The sequence below is a fragment of the Corticium candelabrum genome, chromosome 20, assembly GCF_963422355.1.
Source record: "Corticium candelabrum chromosome 20, ooCorCand1.1, whole genome shotgun sequence".
NCBI classification, from domain to species: domain Eukaryota; kingdom Metazoa; phylum Porifera; class Homoscleromorpha; order Homosclerophorida; family Plakinidae; genus Corticium; species Corticium candelabrum.
The window spans coordinates 571258-594016 of NC_085104.1; the positions used below are offsets into that span (position 1 = coordinate 571258).

Below are 22759 nucleotides of genomic sequence, written 5' to 3' on the forward strand. Positions count from 1 at the left end.
GTCGCGCGCAAACTGTAGAGTAGTGGCCCGGCATATCCGGGGAACAGCAGTTGTGTAGCCGGGTACTGTACTTGTGCAACGGACGTGAGACTGGAAGTCTAACAGAGTATTACCGTGAGTACACAACACTGGCGACGAGGATGGTCGATCAAGAACCACAAGCTAGCAACGGCAGAGCACAGATAGCAGACGCACCCCGTGGACCACTGCTAGGGAAGCCGAGTCGCTACGTTCCGGGAGGAGATTGGCCAAGCTATACGGAACAGATGGATTTCTTCTTCGTGGCTAATGGTGTGTCAAACGCGCAGCACAAGAAAGCAATCTTGCTGACGAATGTTCCCACAGAAACATTCCAATTGATCAAGGACCTGTTGGCGCCAACACCACCTAGCGACGGCGGCGTCACATATGAACAGATCGTACAGGTGGTAAAGGACCACGTCAAGCCCGAACAATCTCCTCTCGTGAGTCGTTATGAATTTGACACTAGGGTGCGTAAATCTACGGAGTCGGTGAGTGATTTTGTCAAAGTCCTCAGGCACCTAGCAGCAAAGTGCAAATTCCACGATGACCAAAGAAATGAGCGTCTCAGAGACAGATTCATAGCGGGTATCAAAGATGATCGGATGTTGAGGACGCTATTAGGAGAGACGTTGACGGACCTTACGTTTGACAAAGCCGTACAACGTTGTGTGGCAATGGAGCAAGCCAGTAGGGATGTGGAGACGCTCAGAGGAGAGGCAGGACTCCAACCACGACCACACGAAGACACGGTCGGGATGGCTGAGGTTCATCAAATGACAACGGGATCAACCACATGTTATCGATGCGGAGGAGCACATGAAGCCAGAGAGTGTCGATTTAGAACAGCTACATGTTTTCGTTGTCAAAAACAAGGACATGTACAAAGGATGTGCAGGACCAAACCAGGTCCAAGAAAAGAAGTCCAATCTGACAAGGGACCAATTCGGAAGGAAAATAAGAAGAAACCAGCGATGAAATGCCTGGAAGCATGGGAGAAGGAGGAACATAGTGAGAGTGACAGTGACTTGTACAACTTGTTCAGTCTTGGCAGAAACCACGTCATGGAGATGGTGCAGCAAGGAGGGCAGTCACTGGATACAGAAAAGGAACTGATCCCGTTCAACAGGAGGAGAAACGAATTGATTACACATCAGGGGGTCCTGATGTGGGGATCTCGAGTGGTGGTACCAACCAAGCTTAGAGCAAGGGTGTTGGAAACCTTGCATGAGGGCCATCCCGGGATGGTGAAAATGAAGGGTTTAGCTCGGTCATTCGTGTGGTGGCCGGGCATAGATGGAGACATTGAAAGAGAGGTTCGACACTGTGTAGGATGTCAAGAGAATGCGAGGACACCTGGTAGAGGGCCGCTCCATAGATGGGAGTACCCAGCTAAACCTTGGCAGAGGCTGCACGTAGATTTTGCAGGACCCCTCGACGGACAGATGTATCTTTTGGTCATCGATGCATACAGCAAATGGCCTGAAATTTTTTCCATGAGAAGCACCGTGGCTGAGGAGACAGTGGCAACTTTGCGGACATTGTTTGCTCGGTTGGGCCTACCTGACCAAGTAATATCAGATAACGGTCCACAGTTTACATCAGAGTGTTTCAGAATGTTCATGTGCAAGAATGGTATTCGACATGTCACGGGGGCACCATATCATCCCGCGACGAATGGTCAGGCGGAGCGTTTGGTGCAATCATTCAAGAGAGCCATGAAAGCAGAGAAAAGGGAGAGAACAGCACAACACAAACTGGATAGGTTTTTGCTTTCATATCGGAACTCCCCTCAGGCCACTACGGGACAGAGTCCGGCTCAGCTTTTGTTGGGTAGAAACATCAAGTCAAGACTGGACTTGGTTAAACCAAGTGTGGAACGGGAAGTCAACAGCAAACTGATACAAAACGAATATCGTCCGCCAAAGGGTTTTGCCAAAGGACAAGCGATCTGGTTTAGAAATTACCATCTGGGCCCCAAGTGGCTTGTCGGAACCGTCGAGGACCAAACTGGACCGGTGTCCTACAGAGTGGCAACGCCTACCAGAACACACAGGTTACACGCGGACCAAATGAGATCAGGGCCACATCCTGAGGGAGTCCCTAGCAAGGATACAGGTTCAAAGACAGAAGAGGTAGCGTTGTCTCAGCCATTACCAGGGCGAGAGCCAGTAACTGGGCAAGAGGGGGAAACACAGACACAACAAGAAATGGACAGCAGACAGGAAGCTCCTAACGAATGTCAGATACCAGAGCCACCCACACCAGTACCAGAAGGAGGAAATGCCACATGTACCAGGTCAGGGCGGAGAGTACTACCACCCGCTCGCTTGGCAGAATATGTTACGGACTATGCAAAGTGATTGGTTGTTTTAGCACTAGTTTTAGCGCTGTTGGGTTGCGTTGTTTCAGAATAGCACAGGGGGTGTAGAGTAGTGGCCCGGCATATCCGGGGAACAGCAGTTGTGTAGCCGGGTACTGTACTTGTGCAACGGACGTGAGACTGGAAGTCTAACAGAGTATTACCGTGAGTACACAACACAAACCAACTCGTCATCTTTCCTCAGGTCGAAGGCACCGAATAGGTTACGTTTTACACAAAACCAGGTTTGAACACGCGAGCGCTACATATCAGCGTGAAAACAGAGCGCACACGATGATCGCGTGGTAAGCAATAATTAGGTCACGTGATAAGTGCAAGCGCACAAAATGCAGTGCAGTCGGTCCCCTCATCTTTCCATGCGCATCCATGCCCATTTCATAACCCACGAGCACATTTTCTCAACGTCTCGTGAGTGTCTTCTAGCATTTTGATGGTAGCGAGGTTCCTACCGTTAGCTAGGCTCTAGTGTCCATTTGCTGCTAATACCTAGTGTTCTCATATCCAGCTTTACCTGTAGTTCAGACCAACCTTCTAACGTACAGTACAACACACCTTTAGCTAAGCAGGCAATCCATGTTGGTCTATCATTAATAGGTAAAGCTAAATAACATCTTTACATACCTTGAGCACTCCAGACAAAGTAAAAAAGGTAAGACATTTTGAATCATGTTCTGTTCATTCATGGCTTCCACAGCGCAGCCCCCTGCTCATAAACACCTTCATGCGCTACTGCAAATTGCCCAACAATGCCCTTTGAGCTTTGAACCGGTGTACACCTTTTGAACCAGTGCCTTTCTGCAGCTCTGGGCGCGCATGAGGTCCTGGGCACGAGGCTAGGCGTGGGCTGACGTGCTGCACATACCAAAACCACGCCTACTTTGTTATAACTGTCTGCCTCGTGATAGTTGGGAGCTCAACAGAAGAGCTGCTCCATCGACCATTCCGAGGAGAAACGTTTGCTTCACGACAGAGCGAGCAGCTCAGCTTCCAGGAGCAAAAAAATTCAGTGGGCGGAGCCAGTGCTGCAAGCATGGAATCACTTTGCGTGTCTATCTTCTCTGCATTGCTTATTGCTTGCCTCATATCGACGGCAGCACCGTTCAGCACCGGGCCTCCACTTTCAGCGTGCGTAAGCATGGCTCCGGATGCAACCCGCCACGGTGCACAACCTCAGACGTCTGATCCGCCCTACAGCGTCACAACAAACGTTCCGTATGTCGGATATCAACCTGGTCGGAGTTACGAAATAACTATAACGTCTCATTCAGCAATGTATGATACATTCAAGGGTTTCATGTGTCAAGTAAGAAATTCCGGTAATGAAAATGACGTCACACCTATTGGCACTTTCACATCGTTTGATTCCACGAAAGCTCAAGCGTCGTGCAACAACCAGGCTGTTACGCATATTAATTCAGTAGCCGTGCAGAATTTCTCAGCGACGTGGCTTTCTCCAATGACTATTGATTCTAGCCTTGTTGCTCTCTGTACAATCGTCTACCAGAGAGCTACTTACTGGGTGAAGATCCCGTCTGCCCCCTTCGCTCGCCAGACCACTCCCACGTGTGACAATCCTGAAGTGGCGGCAAACACGACATGTTTGAAGGGAGCAAAGTGCTGGAATGATGTGCCTTCGACACACACGTCCACATGGGGATTTACTCGTCTCTGTAGGTCTTCAATTTGTAACAGTGCCATGCAAGTTCCTGTGACTGTTCGAAACAACCAACAGCTCTTGTTTATCTACGATGCAAACGATGCTTTTATTACTTCCACTACCAATCTGATGATTACACGAGTTTCGTCTCTCTCTGATTTCAATGTGTGTAACGTAAATGGAAATACAAACTTCAATTTGACTGACGGGACGCCATTTGACGTGACGCCATATCTACAGCAGGGTGTGAACTATTTTAGTAGCGTTGATGTGGTCAGGTGCATATCAGGGGCACGAATTGCTGTCACACTGGAAAACAATGAATGTGAAAACAGCAATGGGATCATGTGCTCGAATCGTAGCTCGTGTGTATTGAACAGCATGATCTCGGCTTATCAGTGTGCGTGTCCTGGTGGCTACACTGGACAATATTGTGAGGAAATCAATGAATGCTATGGAAACAGTCTATGCCAGAATGGAACATGCATTGATGGAAACTGCACATTTACATGTAGTTGTGATCCCGGGTATCGAGGAGATTTCTGTGAATTTGAAATTGATGAGTGCGCATCGGCACCGTGTCAGAATGGAGGAATGTGTGTTGATGCCATTGCCGACTATGAATGTAAGTGTTTGGATGGATACAACGGGAAAAACTGTGATCAAGACTTCGATGAGTGTCAATCGAAACCTTGCCTGAACGGTGGCACCTGTACAGACCTGTTCAACGGTTTCTTCTGTAGGTGTGCTTTTCCATTTGTTGGCGATCTATGCGAACGCCATTTTGATGACTGCCTGAATCAGCCATGTCAGAATGGAGGCACTTGTATTGATCGCCCCTTCGACTACGTATGCAGCTGCACTAGTGGATACACGGGACGAAACTGTTCAGCTGATTTAGACGAATGCCAATCAAATCCTTGCCAAAATGGTGGAACGTGTACCAACCTACGTGATGAATTCAGGTGTGCATGTAAGGCTGGTTTCTCAGGTAGTCGATGCGAGACAGACATTGATGAGTGTCAGTCATCTCCATGCATGAACGGGCAATGCCTAGACATGGAAGATGGTTACACGTGTTCTTGTTTTGGAGGATTCACTGGTGGTGATTGTGGCGTAGAGATCGATGAGTGTATCTCAATGCCATGCTTGCACAACGGCTCATGTCAGGATTCCATCAATGCATACAATTGTAGCTGTCTGCCCGAACATTCAGGAGAACGATGTGAGACCGACATCGATGTCTGTCTGTCTGCTCCTTGTCTGAACGACGCAACATGCATCGACTCTGTTCTCGGGTACACATGCGAATGTCACAACGGATTCAATGGAAACAATTGTGAAATTGATATCAATGAATGCCTCTCATTTCCTTGCCATAATGGAGGAATGTGTAGCGACGAAATCGATCACTACACGTGTAATTGTGTCACCGGATACACCGGATTGACTTGCAATGTAGATATCAACGAGTGCAATTCAAATCCGTGTAGAAATGGATCGTGTGTAGACCGAGTCGGCTCGTATTACTGTCAGTGCGTTCATGGATTTACCGGACAAAATTGTGATATGGAACTCATCGAATGTGCATCCTTTCCATGCCAGAACAACGCAACATGCCACGAACAAGTCGGTGGCTATGCGTGTGCATGCGCACACGGGTACACAGGTTCCGAATGTGAGACAGAAATTGACGAATGCGCAAGCAATCCATGTCAAAATCATGCCACATGCCGCGACAGTGTCAATCAGTATACGTGTCAGTGTCAAGACGGATTTACAGGCGACGACTGCGACAGCGAGATCGACGAGTGTATGTCACAACCGTGTAGAAATGGCACGTGTCACGACTCGATTAACTCCTTTATGTGCAACTGCAGTGCCGGATTTGTTGGCACGCTGTGTGACCAGGACGTCAAGGAATGTGCATCTCAACCATGTCAGAACGGAGGATCGTGTATCGAACTCGTAAACAGATACGACTGCGGTTGCATACCTGGCTACACGGGCACACACTGTGAGACTAACGTGGACGAGTGTGACGCTCGTCCGTGTATGAACAACGCGACCTGTACGGACGGTGTGAACGACTTTGTTTGTGAATGTACACGTGGGTACACCGGATCTATCTGTGACAGTGAAGTCGACGAATGTCTGTCATCTCCTTGTCAAAACGATGGAACATGCGTGGACGACATCGACGCATACGTATGCGATTGTCTCGACGGATACAACGGGAGTCATTGTGAGCAGGACATCGACGAGTGCACGTCAAATCCTTGCCAGAACGAAGGAGACTGCAGAGACTTAGTTGGTCAATACGTCTGTGATTGTCGTGCTGGATTTACTGGTTTGTATTGCCAGACTGATATCAATGACTGCTCGCTTGATCCATGCTTGAATGGCGCTACTTGTGAAGACCGTGTGGGTAACTACTCGTGTAGCTGTGCACCCGGTTTTACCAGCAGACACTGCGAATCGAATATCGACGAATGCGCCTCCAGTCCGTGTCAAAACAATGGAACATGCAGAGACAGAGTGAATGAATACGTTTGTGCATGTGCAGCTGGATATACGGGAACGCTGTGTGAAGTTGAAATCAACGAGTGTACTGCACAACCGTGTAGAAACAATGCAACGTGTGTGGATCGTGTCAACACATTTGAGTGTCAGTGTCATTCGGGTACGACAGGACGATTTTGCGAATCGGAAATCGACGAGTGTGCGTCGTTGCTGTGTCGGAATGGCGGAAGCTGTGAAGACGAGAGAAACGCGTACCGGTGCACGTGCGTGGAAGGATACACGGGTTCTCAATGTGAGGTTGATATTAATGACTGCATGTCATCTCCATGCGTCAATGGTACGTGTGTTGACCGAGTGGCAGGCTACTCGTGCGACTGTCTTGCTGGATTCACCGGTGACTCGTGCCAGACGGACATTGACGAGTGCGGGAACAACCAGTGCCTGAATGGTGCGACCTGCCGTGATGGTGTGGACGGCTTCATTTGTCTCTGCGTCTCCGGTTTCATTGGTACCGTGTGTGAAACCGACGTGGACGAATGCTCATCGAATCCGTGCCACAACAACGGAACATGCGTTGATCAGATCAACTCATTTACGTGCCAATGTTTGACCGGATTCGCCGGCGATTCATGCAATCAACCGGTGATCGAGTGTGCATCGAATCCGTGCCAAAACAACGCGACTTGTGTTGACCGTGTCGGCCGATTTGAGTGTCAATGCCGACCCGGTTTCGAAGGAATACTTTGTGATGTTAATATCAATGAGTGTGAGTCTAACCCTTGTTTGAATGGCGGATCGTGTAGTGATGAAATTGAGGGATACACGTGCATGTGTGCTGTGGGATGGACGGGAAGAACGTGTGGTGAAGACGTAGACGCTTGCGATGCCGAACAGTGTGAGAACAACGCAACGTGTGTGGACGAAATGGGAGGGTCGGGGTTCATGTGCGTGTGCAGAGAAGGATTCACCGGGCTTCTCTGTGAGACAGATATAGACGAGTGTGTGTCATATCCGTGTCATAACAATGGAACGTGCGTCAACCAGGTGGCAGGATTTCAGTGCGACTGTCCGTTGTCTCATACTGGCTCAACATGTGAAACGATGTTGGATGCCTGTACGCCTAACCCATGCATGAACGGCATCTGTGAACCTACTGGGAGTCACTACATTTGTATTTGTTTTGCTGGTTTTCATGGATCTGAATGTCAAGACAACATCGACGACTGCCGTCCGGCATTGTGCACGAACAACGGAACTTGCGTCGACGGTGTTGACAGTTACACGTGCAGCTGTTTGCCGGGATACACGGGATTGCGGTGTGAGAGCGTGTTTGATCCGTGTATGCCGAGTCCGTGTGTGAACGGAATGTGCACTCGGACATCAAGCTACAACTACTTGTGTGAGTGTCAGGACGGTTTTACAGGTCGAAAGTGTGAGACAGAGATTGACTTCTGTATGTCAAGTCCGTGTGTAGAGGGCAGGTGTATTAATGATGGTTGCTTTTGCACTCCCGGTTTCTCTGGTGCAACGTGCAGTATTAATGTTCAGGAATGTCTTTCTACTCCATGCCAGAATGGAGGTAGCTGTGTTGATGACATTAATATGTACCGTTGTGAGTGCCCGCAAGGTCGGACTGGAGTAGCTTGTGATGTTGATATTAATGAGTGTATGTCTCAACCGTGTCTCAACGGAGGGCAATGTTCTGCTGATACTCCATTCGGATACATCTGTACATGCTCGAGTCACTTTACTGGTACACACTGTGAGACGAATATCGACGAGTGTGCGTCGAACCCGTGCAACTACGGGACGTGTGTAGACCTACTGGGCGGATACATCTGCCATTGTAGTGATGGATACACTGGAGTTCATTGTGAGGTTAACATTGACGACTGCGGCTCTCGGCCGTGTGTCAATGGAACGTGCGACGATCTCGTGAACGGATTCTCTTGCACTTGCTCTACTGGCTTCACCGGAAATCTATGTGATGCTGATATTAATGACTGCTCTCCGAATCCATGTGCTAACGGAGGTAGCTGCAGTGATTTGGTCGCAGACTTTAGGTGTGAGTGCGCATCCGGTTGGTATGGCAAGAATTGCTCGTTGGACACGAATGAGTGTGCGTCGTCGCCGTGTACAAACGGGGCCACGTGTGAAGACGTATTTAACGGGTATACATGCAGATGTGTTGACGGGTTTACTGGTACACATTGTGATGTTGACATAGACGAATGCGAGTCAACACCGTGCCGAAACAATGCCACATGTGTCGATCAGACGAACAACTTTATGTGCATGTGCCGATCCGGCTTCACTGGCTTGATGTGTGAAACCGACATCGACGAATGTGATTTGTTTGGTTCATGTCAGAACAACGCAACGTGTGTTGACGGTATCAACTCTTACAGTTGTCATTGTTTGGGTGGATTTACAAGCAGTGACTGTGACTCGGAGATCGACGAGTGCATGTCGTCTCCATGTCACAATGGAACATGCGAAGACGTAGTGAACGGCTACGTTTGTCGCTGCGTTCCTGGAATCACAGGACAAAATTGTGATGTAGAAGTTAGAGAATGCATGTCGAATCCGTGTTTGAATGCAGCAACATGCGTTGATCAAAAGAACGGGTATGTGTGTGTGTGTCATTCTGATTACACTGGAGCACACTGTGAGTCTGTGGTTGATCCGTGTGCTCTCTACCAGCCGTGCAGGAACGGGTCAACATGCAGTGTGCAGGATTATGACTTTCTATGCAGCTGTGTGCCTGGATTCACAGGAAATCAGTGTAGTGATCTGATTGACTTTTGCTCATCTAATCCATGTGTGAATGGCAGGTGTGAGCATGAACTCAATGGATACGAATGTTTCTGTACTCCAGGCTATTCGGGCACTGATTGTAATCTTAATGTTCCAGAGTGTCTGTCACATCCTTGTCAGAATAGAGGCACATGTGTGGATCATGTTAATGAGTACAGTTGCCGCTGTCCTAATGGTACATCAGGATCCAATTGTGAAACTGATTTGAATGAGTGTGAGTCGAATCCGTGCCACAATGGAGGAACGTGTGACAACCGACTGTCTGGTTATACGTGCGCGTGTTTGTCGGGCTCGACCGGATCGAACTGTGAGATTCTGATCAACGAATGTCTCTCGAATCCATGTCAAAATGGAGGTACGTGTGGGGATGTCTTTAATGGTTATGTGTGTGCGTGTGGCAGTGGGTATACAGGAACGTGGTGTGAAACGGATATCGACGAATGCGCCACTCAGCCATGTGCAAACGGAGTGTGCCAAGACGAAGTCAACAACTTCACTTGTGTATGCAACGCTGGCTTTACAGGCACTCTTTGTGATATTAATATCAATGAATGTAATTCCAATCCGTGTCATAATAATGGAACGTGCGAAGACGGCATCGACAGCTACAGATGTAATTGTACGTCCGGATTCTATGGTGCAAATTGCACATCAGAAACAAACGAATGCCAGTCAAATCCTTGCCGTAATAACGCAACATGTGAGGACATCACAAACGCTTACTTATGTGTATGTCGTCCTGGATTTCGAGGTCGTCATTGTGAGACAAATATCGACGAATGTGCATCAATGCCCTGCGCTAACGATGGGACATGCATCGATGGCACAAACGCGTTTTCTTGTTCTTGTCGTCGAGGTTTCACTGGCGAGCAATGCAACACAAATGTAAACGAGTGTGCACTATATCAGGCATGCAGCAATGGTGCAACGTGTGTTGATGGCGTCGACTCATACACGTGCATTTGTGCCGATGGTTATACGGGTAGTGATTGTGATTCTGAGGTAGACGAGTGTCTGTCGTCTCCATGTGTCAACGGGACGTGCGTGGATGCTATCGCCGGATACAATTGTAACTGCATCAATGGCGTCACAGGACGGGATTGCGACGTAGAGATTTTAGAGTGCGACTCGAATCCGTGTTTGAATGGAGCGACGTGTGTTGACATGTTGGACGGATACTTGTGTGTGTGTCATTCTGATTATACGGGCAATCAGTGCGAGTCGATTATTGATCCGTGTGGAATCTTGCAGCCATGTCTGAATGGATCGACTTGTGCAGTCGTTGGGTATGACTATGTGTGCAACTGTGGACTTGGATTTACAGGGAGACAATGCAATGAACTGATTAATCTTTGTGAGCCGGACCCATGCATCCATGGCACTTGCTTTCGTAAATTTAATGATTACATGTGCTTCTGTATTCCCGGATATAGTGGAAGTAACTGTACTCTCAACGTACGAGAATGTCTGTCTGACCCATGCCAGAATGGTGGCACGTGTGTAGATGAGGTGAACATGTATGCATGCAGTTGTAATGAATTCACAACTGGTGCCCGTTGTGAGCTTGACATTGACGAATGTGTGGCCGGACTGAATCCTTGCCAACATGGAGGAACGTGTAGTAACCAATTTGGTGGCTACACATGTAACTGTTCTCAGGGCTCGACGGGCACAAACTGTGAAATTCTGACAAACGAGTGTGCTTCGAATCCTTGCCAGAATGGAGGAGTGTGTGACGATCTGTTTAACAGTTATATGTGTAACTGCAGTGTTGGCTACACGGGAATCGATTGTGAAGTAGATATCAATGAATGCGATTCTCAGCCGTGCATGAACGGTGGTGTTTGTACAGATAATGTGGGTAGCTTCAGCTGTGCTTGCATATCTGGATTTACAGGAAACGTGTGTGAAGTCGATCTGAATGAATGCGACTCCAGTCCTTGTCAGAATAATGCGACTTGTCATGATAGAGTCAACGATTATTTCTGTAACTGTACACTTGGCTTCTATGGCAAGAACTGCATGGTGGAGACCAACGAGTGTGCCTCAAATCCTTGCCTGAATAATGGAACTTGCGATGACATTACAAATGCGTATGTGTGTGTGTGTCAACCGGGATTTACAGGCACTCTGTGTGAGACCGACATCGATGATTGTGAGATGTTTCCTTGTTCTCATCGTGGCACGTGTACTGACGGCGTGGACACATTTCAGTGTTCTTGTTTAGCGGGATACACCGGACTGACATGTGAAACAAACATCGATGAGTGTGATCTCTACAGGCTTTGTGAAAACAATGCAACGTGTGTCGATGGCATCGACTCTTACACTTGCATCTGTGCTGACGGTTTCACAGGCAATGACTGTGATTCTGAGATTGATGAGTGTTCATCTTCCCCATGCAACAATGGCACATGCGAGGACTTAGTCGCGGAGTACATGTGTGTTTGTCCAGCTGGAATGACTGGACAACAATGTGACGTTGAGATAAACGAGTGCTTGTCTAACCCATGCCTGAATAATGGAACTTGTTTCGACCTTAAGGCTGGATACTCGTGTTCATGCTTGGCCAATTTCACTGGTCTGCACTGTGAGTCTCTTATTGATCCTTGTGAGTATCTCCAGCCATGTGACAATGGTGCTACATGCACAGTGCAAGACTACGAGTTTAGTTGTTTGTGTGCAGCTGGATACACTGGAAGACTCTGTAGTGATGAGATTAACTTCTGTGAGTCTAATCCTTGTGTGAATGGAAGCTGCCAGCGTATGTTGAATGGCTACGAATGCCTCTGCACAGGCGGCTTTTCTGGTGATATTTGTCAGCATGATGTAAACGAGTGTTTATCTAATCCATGTAGTAATGGTGCAACGTGTGAAGACCTGATCAATAGGTTTTATTGTTTGTGTCCCGTTGGATTGTCAGGTATAACGTGTGATGTGAACATTGATGAGTGCGTATCAAATCCTTGCCAGAACAATGGCAGTTGCTTTGACCAAGTTGCCAGCTACAATTGCAGCTGCTTGTCTGGATACACAGGAGCAACGTGTGAGCTAGACATCGACGAATGTGTGTCTGAACCTTGTTTCAACCGCGGAAGTTGTTATGACATGATTGGTCACTACGTTTGTCATTGTCCTCAGGGATACACAGGAGCACAGTGTGAAACAGACATCGATAATTGCACCTCACGATCGTGTTCGAATGGTCAATGTATCGACGGCGTTGCCAGTTTTACTTGCGATTGTTTCGATGGTTACACAGGCAACTTGTGTGACGTAGAAATCAATGAGTGTCTTTCTAGTCCATGCAACAACAGCGCCACATGTGTTGATCAAATCAACGATTTCTATTGCAACTGTACGTCCGGGTGGTTTGGCAAGACGTGCTCTGCTAGTACAAACGAATGCGTGTCAAATCCATGCCAAAACGGAGCGACATGCTGGGACATCCACGATGGCTACACATGCACGTGTCTACCAGGATTCACTGGCAACCACTGCGAGATAAATATCAACGAGTGTTTGAGCTTTCCATGCAGAAATGGTGGGACATGCTATGATTTAGTTGATGCAGTTCGTTGCAGTTGTCAGTTGGGCTTCACTGGCACAGTCTGTGAGACCAACATTGACGACTGCCTGCCAGATGCATGTCAGAATGGTAGTTGCGTCGATGGCGTTGATTCGTTCTATTGCAATTGTTCGGCCGGTTTCACTGGCGATTCGTGTGATTCTGAACTGGACGAGTGCATGTCAAGTCCTTGTGTGAGAGGAACGTGTATTGATCTGGTGAATGGATACGAATGTCGTTGCCCTTCCGGATATGCAGGCATGCACTGTGGGGTTGATATCAATGAGTGTGCATCGTCTCCTTGTTTGAATGATGGATCGTGCGTTGACCGTGTGAATGGCTTCACATGTCAATGCACAAGTAGCCACACCGGGGATAACTGTCAATCGATCATTGATCCGTGCTTGTTTCTTGATCCTTGTGTTAATGCCTTGATGTGCACGAACGTTGATTTTGACTACAATTGCACTTGTCTGCTTGGATTTACTGGTAAACGTTGTGATATGCAGATTGACTTCTGTATGTCTCAACCTTGTCAGAATGAAGGAATATGTAGACCCAACCTAAATCGTTATGAATGTTTCTGTCGACCTGGTTGGACAAATGATCATTGTGATGTCAATGTTGCCGAGTGCAACTCGAATCCTTGCAGAAATGGAGGGACTTGCATTGACGGCGTCAACGAATACACGTGCCGTTGTCCTCCTGGATTCACAGGAATATTGTGTGGGACGGATGTGAACCAGTGCCTATCACAACCGTGTCAAAACAACGGGACCTGTACAGACACGCCGTTTGGCTTCAAGTGTTCGTGCTTGTCTGGATTCACAGGTGTCTCCTGTGAGACTGAAATACTAGAGTGTCTGTCGACGCCTTGTCTGAACGACGGTACCTGTTTTGATATGATAAATGGCTACCTGTGTGTTTGTGGTGATGGTTTTACTGATGTTCATTGTGAGACTGACATTGACGAGTGTGCTTTGTCTCCATGCATCAATGGAGTGTGCAGTGATCGAGTTAATGGGTTTGACTGTTCATGCAGTGATGGCTACACGGGTCTTCTATGCGAGACAAACATCAATGAGTGCAGCTCGAGTCCGTGTAACAACAGTGGGACGTGCAATGACATGGTGAACTCATTCAGATGCAACTGTGCTGATGGATGGTTCGGACAGACATGCTCAGTAGAGACGAACGAGTGTATGTCGAATCCTTGCTTGAATAATGCGACTTGCTGGGATGTACTGAATGCATACGAATGCATATGTCCTCCTGGATATACTGGATTACACTGTGAGGTGAATATCAATGAGTGCGGTTCATCTCCTTGTCGGAATGGAGCGACATGCAGGGATGAGATTGAAGGGTATGTATGTGTGTGTGCTGATGGATATACTGATACTCACTGTGCGACAGACATCGACGACTGTGAAGCCAATATGTGCGAGAACGGAGCCACGTGTGTCGATCAAGTCGATTCGTTTAGATGTGATTGTGCCGAAGGTTACACCGGAAGTGTGTGCGACTCGGAACTCGACGAGTGTCTCTCTTCGCCGTGTCTGAACGGCTCGTGTGTCGACATGATTGCAGGTTACACGTGCATGTGTAATGCAGGAATAAGTGGCTTGCATTGTGACCAGGAAATCGTCGAGTGTCAATCAAATCCGTGTTTCAATGACGGCACGTGCATCGAACGGATCAATGGATACACTTGTTTGTGCCCAAGTGTCTACACTGGACTTCATTGTGAGTCGCTAGTCGATTCCTGCATGGTGCAGCCTTGCTTCAATCATGCAACATGTCGAAACGTTGACTTCTATCATCAGTGTGACTGCCTGCCTGGATACACAGGCAGCCGATGTGAGGCTGAAATCAACTTTTGCATGTCCAGTCCTTGTGTTACTGGCATTTGTGTGGCAATGTTTAACAGTTATCGTTGTTTCTGTGAGCCTGGCTATACGGGATTAACTTGTGGTATTGAAGTTATGGAATGTCTATCGAGCCCTTGCGTTCACGGCTCGTGCGAGAACAGAGTCAATGATTTCTTCTGTAGGTGCAACGCCGGGTATGAAGGAAAAAGCTGTGAGATTGAAGTGGACGAATGTGTGCCGGATCCGTGCAGGAACGAGGGCACTTGTCATGACATGATAGCAAACTACACATGCTCATGCACCAATGGATACTTTGGAAGAGACTGCGAGAGCGAAGTAAACGAGTGTGAGAGCAATCCGTGTTTGAATAATGCCACGTGTCTCGATGCCTTTTTGTCATACACGTGCGACTGTGCTGTGGGTTTTACAGGCGACGATTGCAGCTCGGAGATTGACGAGTGCGAGGAACAGGAGAGATGCAATGATGGAACGTGTGTGGATCTTGTTGGGTCATACACGTGCATGTGCCCTCCAGGAATAACAGGCAGTGAGTGCGAAGTGGAGATCAACGAGTGTCTCTCATCTCCCTGCATGAATGGTGGCATATGTCGTGATCGTCTGAATTGGTTTGAATGCTTTTGTCCTAATGGATTTGATGGCAAAGTGTGTGAGATAGACATCAATGAGTGTTTGAGCGATCCGTGTTTAAATAGAGGACAATGTCGGGATGCAGTTGCGATGTACACTTGTCAGTGTGCTGGAGGATATACAGGAACAGAGTGCGAGACAGAGATCATCGAGTGTATGTCTCATCCGTGCCTAAACAACGGCACGTGTCTTGAGGGAAAGAACGGCTTCATGTGTCAGTGTGTCTCTGCATACGAAGGATCCACCTGCAATCAAGAGACAGACGAATGCCAGTCGAATCCCTGTCTCAATAACGGATCATGTGTGGACATACTTGATGGCTACACGTGCCACTGTCCTAACGGATTTGAAGGAGCAGATTGCAGGATTGATGTCAACGAGTGTGCCTCATCTCCCTGTGTGAACGGCACCTGCACAGACCAAGTGAACGGATTTACATGCAGTTGCTCACCCGGCTTTACTGGCAGCTTCTGCAGTGTAGACATTAATGAATGCTTGTCGAGTCCTTGCCAGAACAATGCGACGTGTGAGAATCAAGTCGGCGACTACTACTGCCGCTGCGTTGACGGCTGGAACGGCAAGAACTGTCAGACAAATCGTGACGAATGCTCGTCGAATCCGTGCCACAATGGTGGCACATGCTGGGACGATGTGAATGGCTACGCCTGCGATTGTGCAGACGGTTTCACGGGTGTGCATTGTGAGACAAACGTCGATGAATGCGAGTCAAGACCGTGCATGAACAATGCAAGCTGTGTGGATCAAGTAAACGGTTACCAGTGTGACTGCATGCTCGGGTTTACGGGCACAGCATGTGAGACAAACGTCGACGACTGCCGAGTCGATTCATGCCTCAACAATGCGTCATGCATCGACGCCATCAACTCATTTGTTTGCTTCTGTGCTGGAGGATTCACTGGGCGTCTCTGCGAGAGTGATATTGACGAGTGCGAGTCGTCTCCATGTGTCAATAACGGCACATGCGTGCAAGCGTATGCAAACGGTTACTCCTGCATCTGTTCAGATGGACTAACCGGTTCTGATTGTGAGAGTGATGTCGTCGAGTGTAGCTCGAGTCCATGCCTGAACGGTGGAATTTGCATAGAGGGTCTAGACAGTTATGAGTGCTTTTGTTCAGGACTGATGGGAACCCATTGTGAGCTAGACGTTGATGAGTGTTTGCAGGACATGCCGTGCAACAATAGTGGCAATTGCAGTAACGTTTTTGGATCATATAACTGTGAATGTTTCCCGGGCTTCTCTGGTCAGTTTTGCGAGACGGATATCGACGAATGCATGTCAAATCCGTGCGAGAACAATGCCACATGCAGCAACAATCGTGGCGGCTTCCAATGTGTTTGTCCACCGGGTCACACGGGAAATCAGTGTCAAACGGACATCGATGAGTGTGCATCACAGCCTTGCCAGAATGCCGGAATATGCACCCAACATTTGGATCGTTTCAATTGCGACTGCATGCCTGGATACACGGGCACACAATGCGAGACTGATATCAATGAGTGTGGGTCAAACCCGTGCTTATCAAACGGAACATGTTTGGATGATGTAAACGGCTACGACTGCGTTTGCCCTGAGGGAACTACTGGAGTCCGCTGCGGTGTTGACATTCTCGAGTGTGTGTCCTCACCGTGTCAACACAACGGGGTGTGTGTGGAGGGAAGAAATGGCTATCAATGTGTGTGCATTAACGGCACCACAGGCAGGAACTGTGAGGTTGATATCAATGAGTGTGAGTCAACACCCTGTCAGCAGCAGGCGACATGCGTCGACATGCTTAACGGTTACAGCTGCGACTGTGTGGCAGGAACGACTGGAATTTCTTGTGAGGTTGATATCAATGAATGTTTGTCTTCACCTTGTCATCAAGGCAGCTCGTGTGTTGATGAGCTCAATGGCTACACGTGCGTCTGCCCAAACGGAACGACTGGAGTAGACTGCGAGAGCGAAATCGATGAATGTGAGTCATCACCTTGCCAACATGACGCAATGTGTGTTGATGACGTAGATGGATACTACTGCCACTGCTTGAATGGCACTACAGGTGTGCTGTGCGAGATTGATATCAACGAGTGTGCCTCTATGCCTTGTCGGAATAACGGCACGTGCTGGGATCTCATCAATGGCTACAGCTGCGGATGTGTTGCCGGGACGACGGGAAACAATTGTGAGATTGATATCAACGAGTGTGCATCATCACCCTGTCAACACAATGCGACGTGCATCGATGCCCATAATGGTTATGATTGTGTTTGCCCGCAAGGAGCGTCTGGAGTTCACTGTGAGACGGATTTGGATCTGTGTGAGTCGTTTCCGTGTGTCAACGGTGCTACTTGTGTTGACGCGTTCAGTCAGTATTATTGCGTCTGTGTGAGAGGCACGACAGGTGAACGTTGTGAAACCAACGTCGACGAATGCTCTTCCTCACCTTGTTTGCACAACGGAACGTGTGTAGACGGTCTCAACAGTTACAGCTGCGACTGTCCGAACGGCACATTGGGTGCTCACTGTGAGGTTAATATCAATGAATGTGCAAGCAGTCCGTGCTTTTCGCAGGCCACGTGTGTTGACATGATAGATGGCTATCAATGCAACTGCTCATTGGGATACACGGGTGCCACATGCGAGGAAGAAATCGACGAGTGTGCATCCAGTCCTTGTCAAAATGGCGGAATGTGTGAAGACTTTGTGGGTCGATATAACTGTACGTGCCCTCGGTATTACGTCGGACCTAATTGTGAGACAACGGAGAGCTGCATTTCTCAGCCGTGTCACAACAACGCGATCTGTACAGGGACCAATGATGGCAACTTTAGATGCTACTGTGTCCAAGGATATTTCGGAACTCTGTGTGAGACCGACTTTGACGAGTGCTTGTCTAATCCATGCAACAACGGGATGTGTGAAGACCAAGTGGGGAGTTATCTATGCAATTGTAGTGACGGGTTTACTGGAGCTGTATGTGACGTTGATATCAATGAATGTGTGTCTTCTCCGTGCTACAATAATGCCACGTGTCGTGATCTTCGTGCGGCGTACGAATGCGACTGTTTGCCGGGGTTCACGGGATCTCAGTGTGAGACAGACGTGGATGAGTGTGCCTCACAGCCTTGTCAAATTGGCGGAGTTTGCTACGACGGCGTCAACGAATACGGGTGCATGTGTATACCCGGATATACGGGTGATGTCTGTGAGACTGATATTAATGAGTGTTTCTCGCAACCCTGTGTGAACGGTGGGACGTGTATCGATGAGATCAACGGTTTTGTTTGCGGTTGCATTGATGGCTTTACTGGCACACGTTGTGAGATTGATACCGATGAGTGTTCATCATTTCCTTGCCAGAATGGAAATAGATGCATCGATGGCATCGACGGTTATACTTGTGATTGTACGAATGGATTCACCGGCGATTTCTGCGAGAGTGAGATCGACGAGTGTATGTCAGATCCTTGTCAAAATGACGGCACCTGCACGGACGAGGTGGACAGATATTCGTGCTCTTGTGTGCCTGGTTACACTGGCCTCGATTGCGAGACTGATATCAATGAGTGCTTGTCAAGTCCTTGTCAAAATGGTGTGCAATGCATCGATCGTACAAACTCATTCTTTTGTCCTTGTCCCGTGCATTTTATCGGACGGTTTTGTGAGATTAATCGATATCCGTGTGTCGACTTTAATCCGTGTGAAAACAACGCCACATGTGCGTTAAACAACACAGACAATGAGATTGAAATAGATCCCGGTGATTCGGGAATAAGTTACGTGTGTTACTGCGCTGTGGGTTACACGGGTGCTAACTGTTCGCAAGAGTTGGATGAGTGTCAGTCAAGTCCGTGCTCGAACGGTGGGACTTGCGTAGATGCGGTCGGATTCTACAGTTGTGTGTGTCCTCCTGGATTTACGGGCCGACGTTGCGAGATGGATCAGAGTCGGTGTCCGTTCGAGGTGTGTTTGAATGGCGGGTCGTGTGATGAAGGGAGTCAAACGTGCGAGTGTGTTGACGGATTTACTGGAGCATTTTGTGAAACAGACGTTGACTATTGTGTGAACAACACGTGTCAGAATGAGGCGACATGCCGAGATGGTCAGACCGAGTTTATGTGCTTGTGTGCGGGAGGATACACGGGTCGCTTATGTGATGTTGATATTGATGAGTGTTTGTCATCGCCGTGTCAACATGGCGCTTCATGCAGCCAGTTTGTTAACAATTATGTATGCACTTGTGTTGATGGCTTTACTGGAGACGACTGTGAGACAAATGTAGACGATTGTGTGCCTAATCCTTGTCTGCATGGAGGGAATTGTGTGGACGATGTGAATGCATACAGTTGCGAGTGTGTGAGAGGATATACGGGAATGATGTGCGAAACGGATATCAACGAGTGTGACTCTAATCCTTGCCATAACGATGGCACATGCATTGACAATGTCACCTCGTTCTCGTGTGTATGTCGAAAGGGTTACACGGGTGTCACTTGTCAAACAGATGTAGACGAGTGTCAGTCATCTCCGTGTTTGCATGACGCCACTTGTGTTGATGAACTGGACGGTTTCACATGTCAGTGTCTCCTAGGATTTACCGGCGAACGATGTGAGAGTCAGATAGTTGAATGTGCGTCGAGCCCATGCCAGAATAATGCCACTTGTCTTGATCTCGTCGGGGGCTATGAATGTCAATGTTCTAATGGATACACGGGCATTCACTGTGAGGTGGATATCGATGATTGTGCATCTAATCCTTGCAATCGTACAGCGACGTGCATCGACATGGTTGGCTCTTATTACTGTATGTGCCCCTTAGGTTATATTGGTCTAGACTGTGCCACAGAACGAGACGAATGCGATCCAGATCCGTGTCTAAATAATGCCTTCTGTCTAGACAAGCTTAACGAGTTTGAATGCTTCTGTATTAATGGTTGGACGGGAGAGCTTTGTGGTAATGACATTAATGAGTGTTTATACACACCTTGTCACAACTCATCGACATGTGTTAACATCCCCGGAAGCTTCATGTGTCAGTGCCCTCAAGGGTTCGATGGAGCTGAATGCAATATTGATCGGAACGAGTGCATTAGTAGTCCGTGCGTTAGAGGCAATTGTAGTGATCTTCCTGGACGGTTTATGTGTGATTGTCCTGATGGCTTCAATGGTGTGCAGTGTGAGTATGAGACGTACAATTGTGGTAACAATACGTGTAGGAATGGAGGGACGTGTGTCGCAGTTAGAGATACGTTCGAGTGTAGTTGTCCTTTACTGTATACAGGACTCTCGTGTGAGAACTCGCTGGAGACAGAAATGCCGAGCACTGTTGGTTCTATGAGCCACACACCAACAGTTACTTCAACCACCACATCAGCTGTTACCACAGAAACTGTTACAACTGAAGCTGCTACTACAAAACTTGCTACTACAGAGGCTGTTACCACAGAAGCTGTTACCACAGAAGCTGCTACTACAGAGGCTATTACCACAGAAGCTGCTGCCACAGAAGCTGCTACCACAAAGGCTGCTACCACCGAGGCTGCTACCACTGAGGCTATTACCACAGAAGCTGTTACTACAGAAGCTGCTACCACAAAGGCTGCTACCACCGAGGCTGCTACCACTGAGGCTATTACCACAGAAGCTGTTACTACAGAAGCTGCTACCACAAAGGCTGCTACCACCGAGGCTGCTACCACTGAGGCTATTACCACAGAAGCTGTTACTACAGAAGCTGCTACCACAAAGGCTGCTACCACCGAGGCTGCTACCACAGTGGCTATTACCACAGAAGCTGTTACCACAGAAGCTGCTACCACAAAAGCTGCTACCACCGAGGCTGCTACCACAGTGGCTATTACCACAGAAGTTGTTACCACGGAAGCTGCTACCACAAAGGCTGCTACCACAAAGCCTGCTACCACTGAGGCTGCTACTACAGAAACTGCTACCACAGAGGCTGTTACTACAGAAGCTCCTACCACAGAAGCCTCTACAACAAAGGTTGTTACCACAAAGGCTGTTACAACCAAAGCTGCTACTACAGAGGCTACCACATCGGCTGCGACCACTGCTGCACCTACAACACCTGCAGCAGCAAACTGTGGCTTAAACAACTGTTTGAACGGCAGCAAGTGTACGTCCCTCCCTTCTGAAGATGTATGCGACTGTCCTCTCTTCTATAGTGGAGTTCTCTGCCACAGACGTACGTATATGTACAGATTTTTCTTCTTCTATAGTCTTTTATTTATTTTTTGCAGGTGATGAAGCTGTTGTACCATCATTCGGCGGTCGCTCATACCTTGTATTGTCGACCAACATCAATACAGACAGCAACGATATCTCACTCTCGTTTCGTGTTGAAACGAAGGATGGACTTGTTTTCTTTGCATCTCAAGAATTAGACGGACGAGGAGACTTCCTTTCGCTTAGAATTGACAACGGCAAGCTAATCTATAGCTTCAACCTAGGAAACGAAGATGTCGACATCGCATCAAACGTAACAGTCAACACCAACACTTGGGTAGACGTAAAGTTGAGGTAAAGTATTTTACATTTATACTGCATAGGCGTAGGGTTTGGAGCCAAACATTGCAATCTTGTGCAACATGATTATACTGCATTGCATTGGGAGTAATGCAGTGATGCAGAAAAATTATTGGGGCAATGGCTGTCTGGACCCCAGTTCCTCAAAGGGGCCCCGATTTTAGTCTTAAGCAGCCAGCCCTCCCTTTTGATTTCCGGCCAACGGAAGTCAAAAGGGGAGGGCTGTCTGCTCGAGATTACCCCGATTCTCAACGGGGCCCTGGTCCCTCAAAGGGCCCAATGTCCTATGCCTATGTGTTGTATGCTCATTTTAATAGGATTTGTTTGGTTAGACGTACTGGTGTTGTTGGGGAAATCTACATTGATGATGTTCAGGTGGGTGTTGGCCAATCGGCTCAAGAAGATTTCACGCTTTTGAATGTAATGGGAAAAGTTTATGTTGGAGGCCTTCCTCTTTCTGTTTCTAATCCGCCACTTGATGTACTCAAAACTGGATTGGTTGGCTGCCTTCGAGGCTTAGTTATTGAATCAGTAAACGTTGATTTAGTCAGTGATGCTACTGACGGTTTGAATGTGGAAAGTTGTGTGTCTGTTGTCTGTTCGGCACATTCCGATTGCCAGAATGGCGGAACGTGTGTGTCATCCAGTGATGGGTCCAAGTGTCTGTGTCAGTACGGATTTATTGGAGACAACTGCGAACTTGGTGCGTTACGTGTACTTAT

The 22759-nt window shown here is 48.0% G+C and overlaps 2 protein-coding genes across 2 annotated transcripts in view; both read left to right on the top strand.

Annotated features, from left to right (window-relative positions):
* Positions 1 to 1087: 1087 nt before the first annotated feature.
* Positions 1088 to 2555, top strand: LOC134195582 (uncharacterized protein K02A2.6-like). The gene has a single exon (XM_062664629.1). The coding sequence runs from the start codon at positions 1092 to 1094 to the stop codon at positions 2382 to 2384; it is 1293 nt and encodes a 430-aa protein (XP_062520613.1). The 5' UTR covers positions 1088 to 1091; the 3' UTR covers positions 2385 to 2555.
* A 984-nt stretch (positions 2556 to 3539) lies between these two features.
* Positions 3540 to 22759, top strand: part of LOC134196013 (uncharacterized) — a 22024-nt gene continuing 2804 nt past the window's right edge. Inside the window, 5 exon segments of the mRNA XM_062665095.1 lie at positions 3540 to 6415; positions 6530 to 9954; positions 10057 to 21696; positions 21752 to 22031; positions 22370 to 22740. Coding sequence (XP_062521079.1) covers positions 3540 to 6415; positions 6530 to 9954; positions 10057 to 21696; positions 21752 to 22031; positions 22370 to 22740 — 18592 coding nt within the window.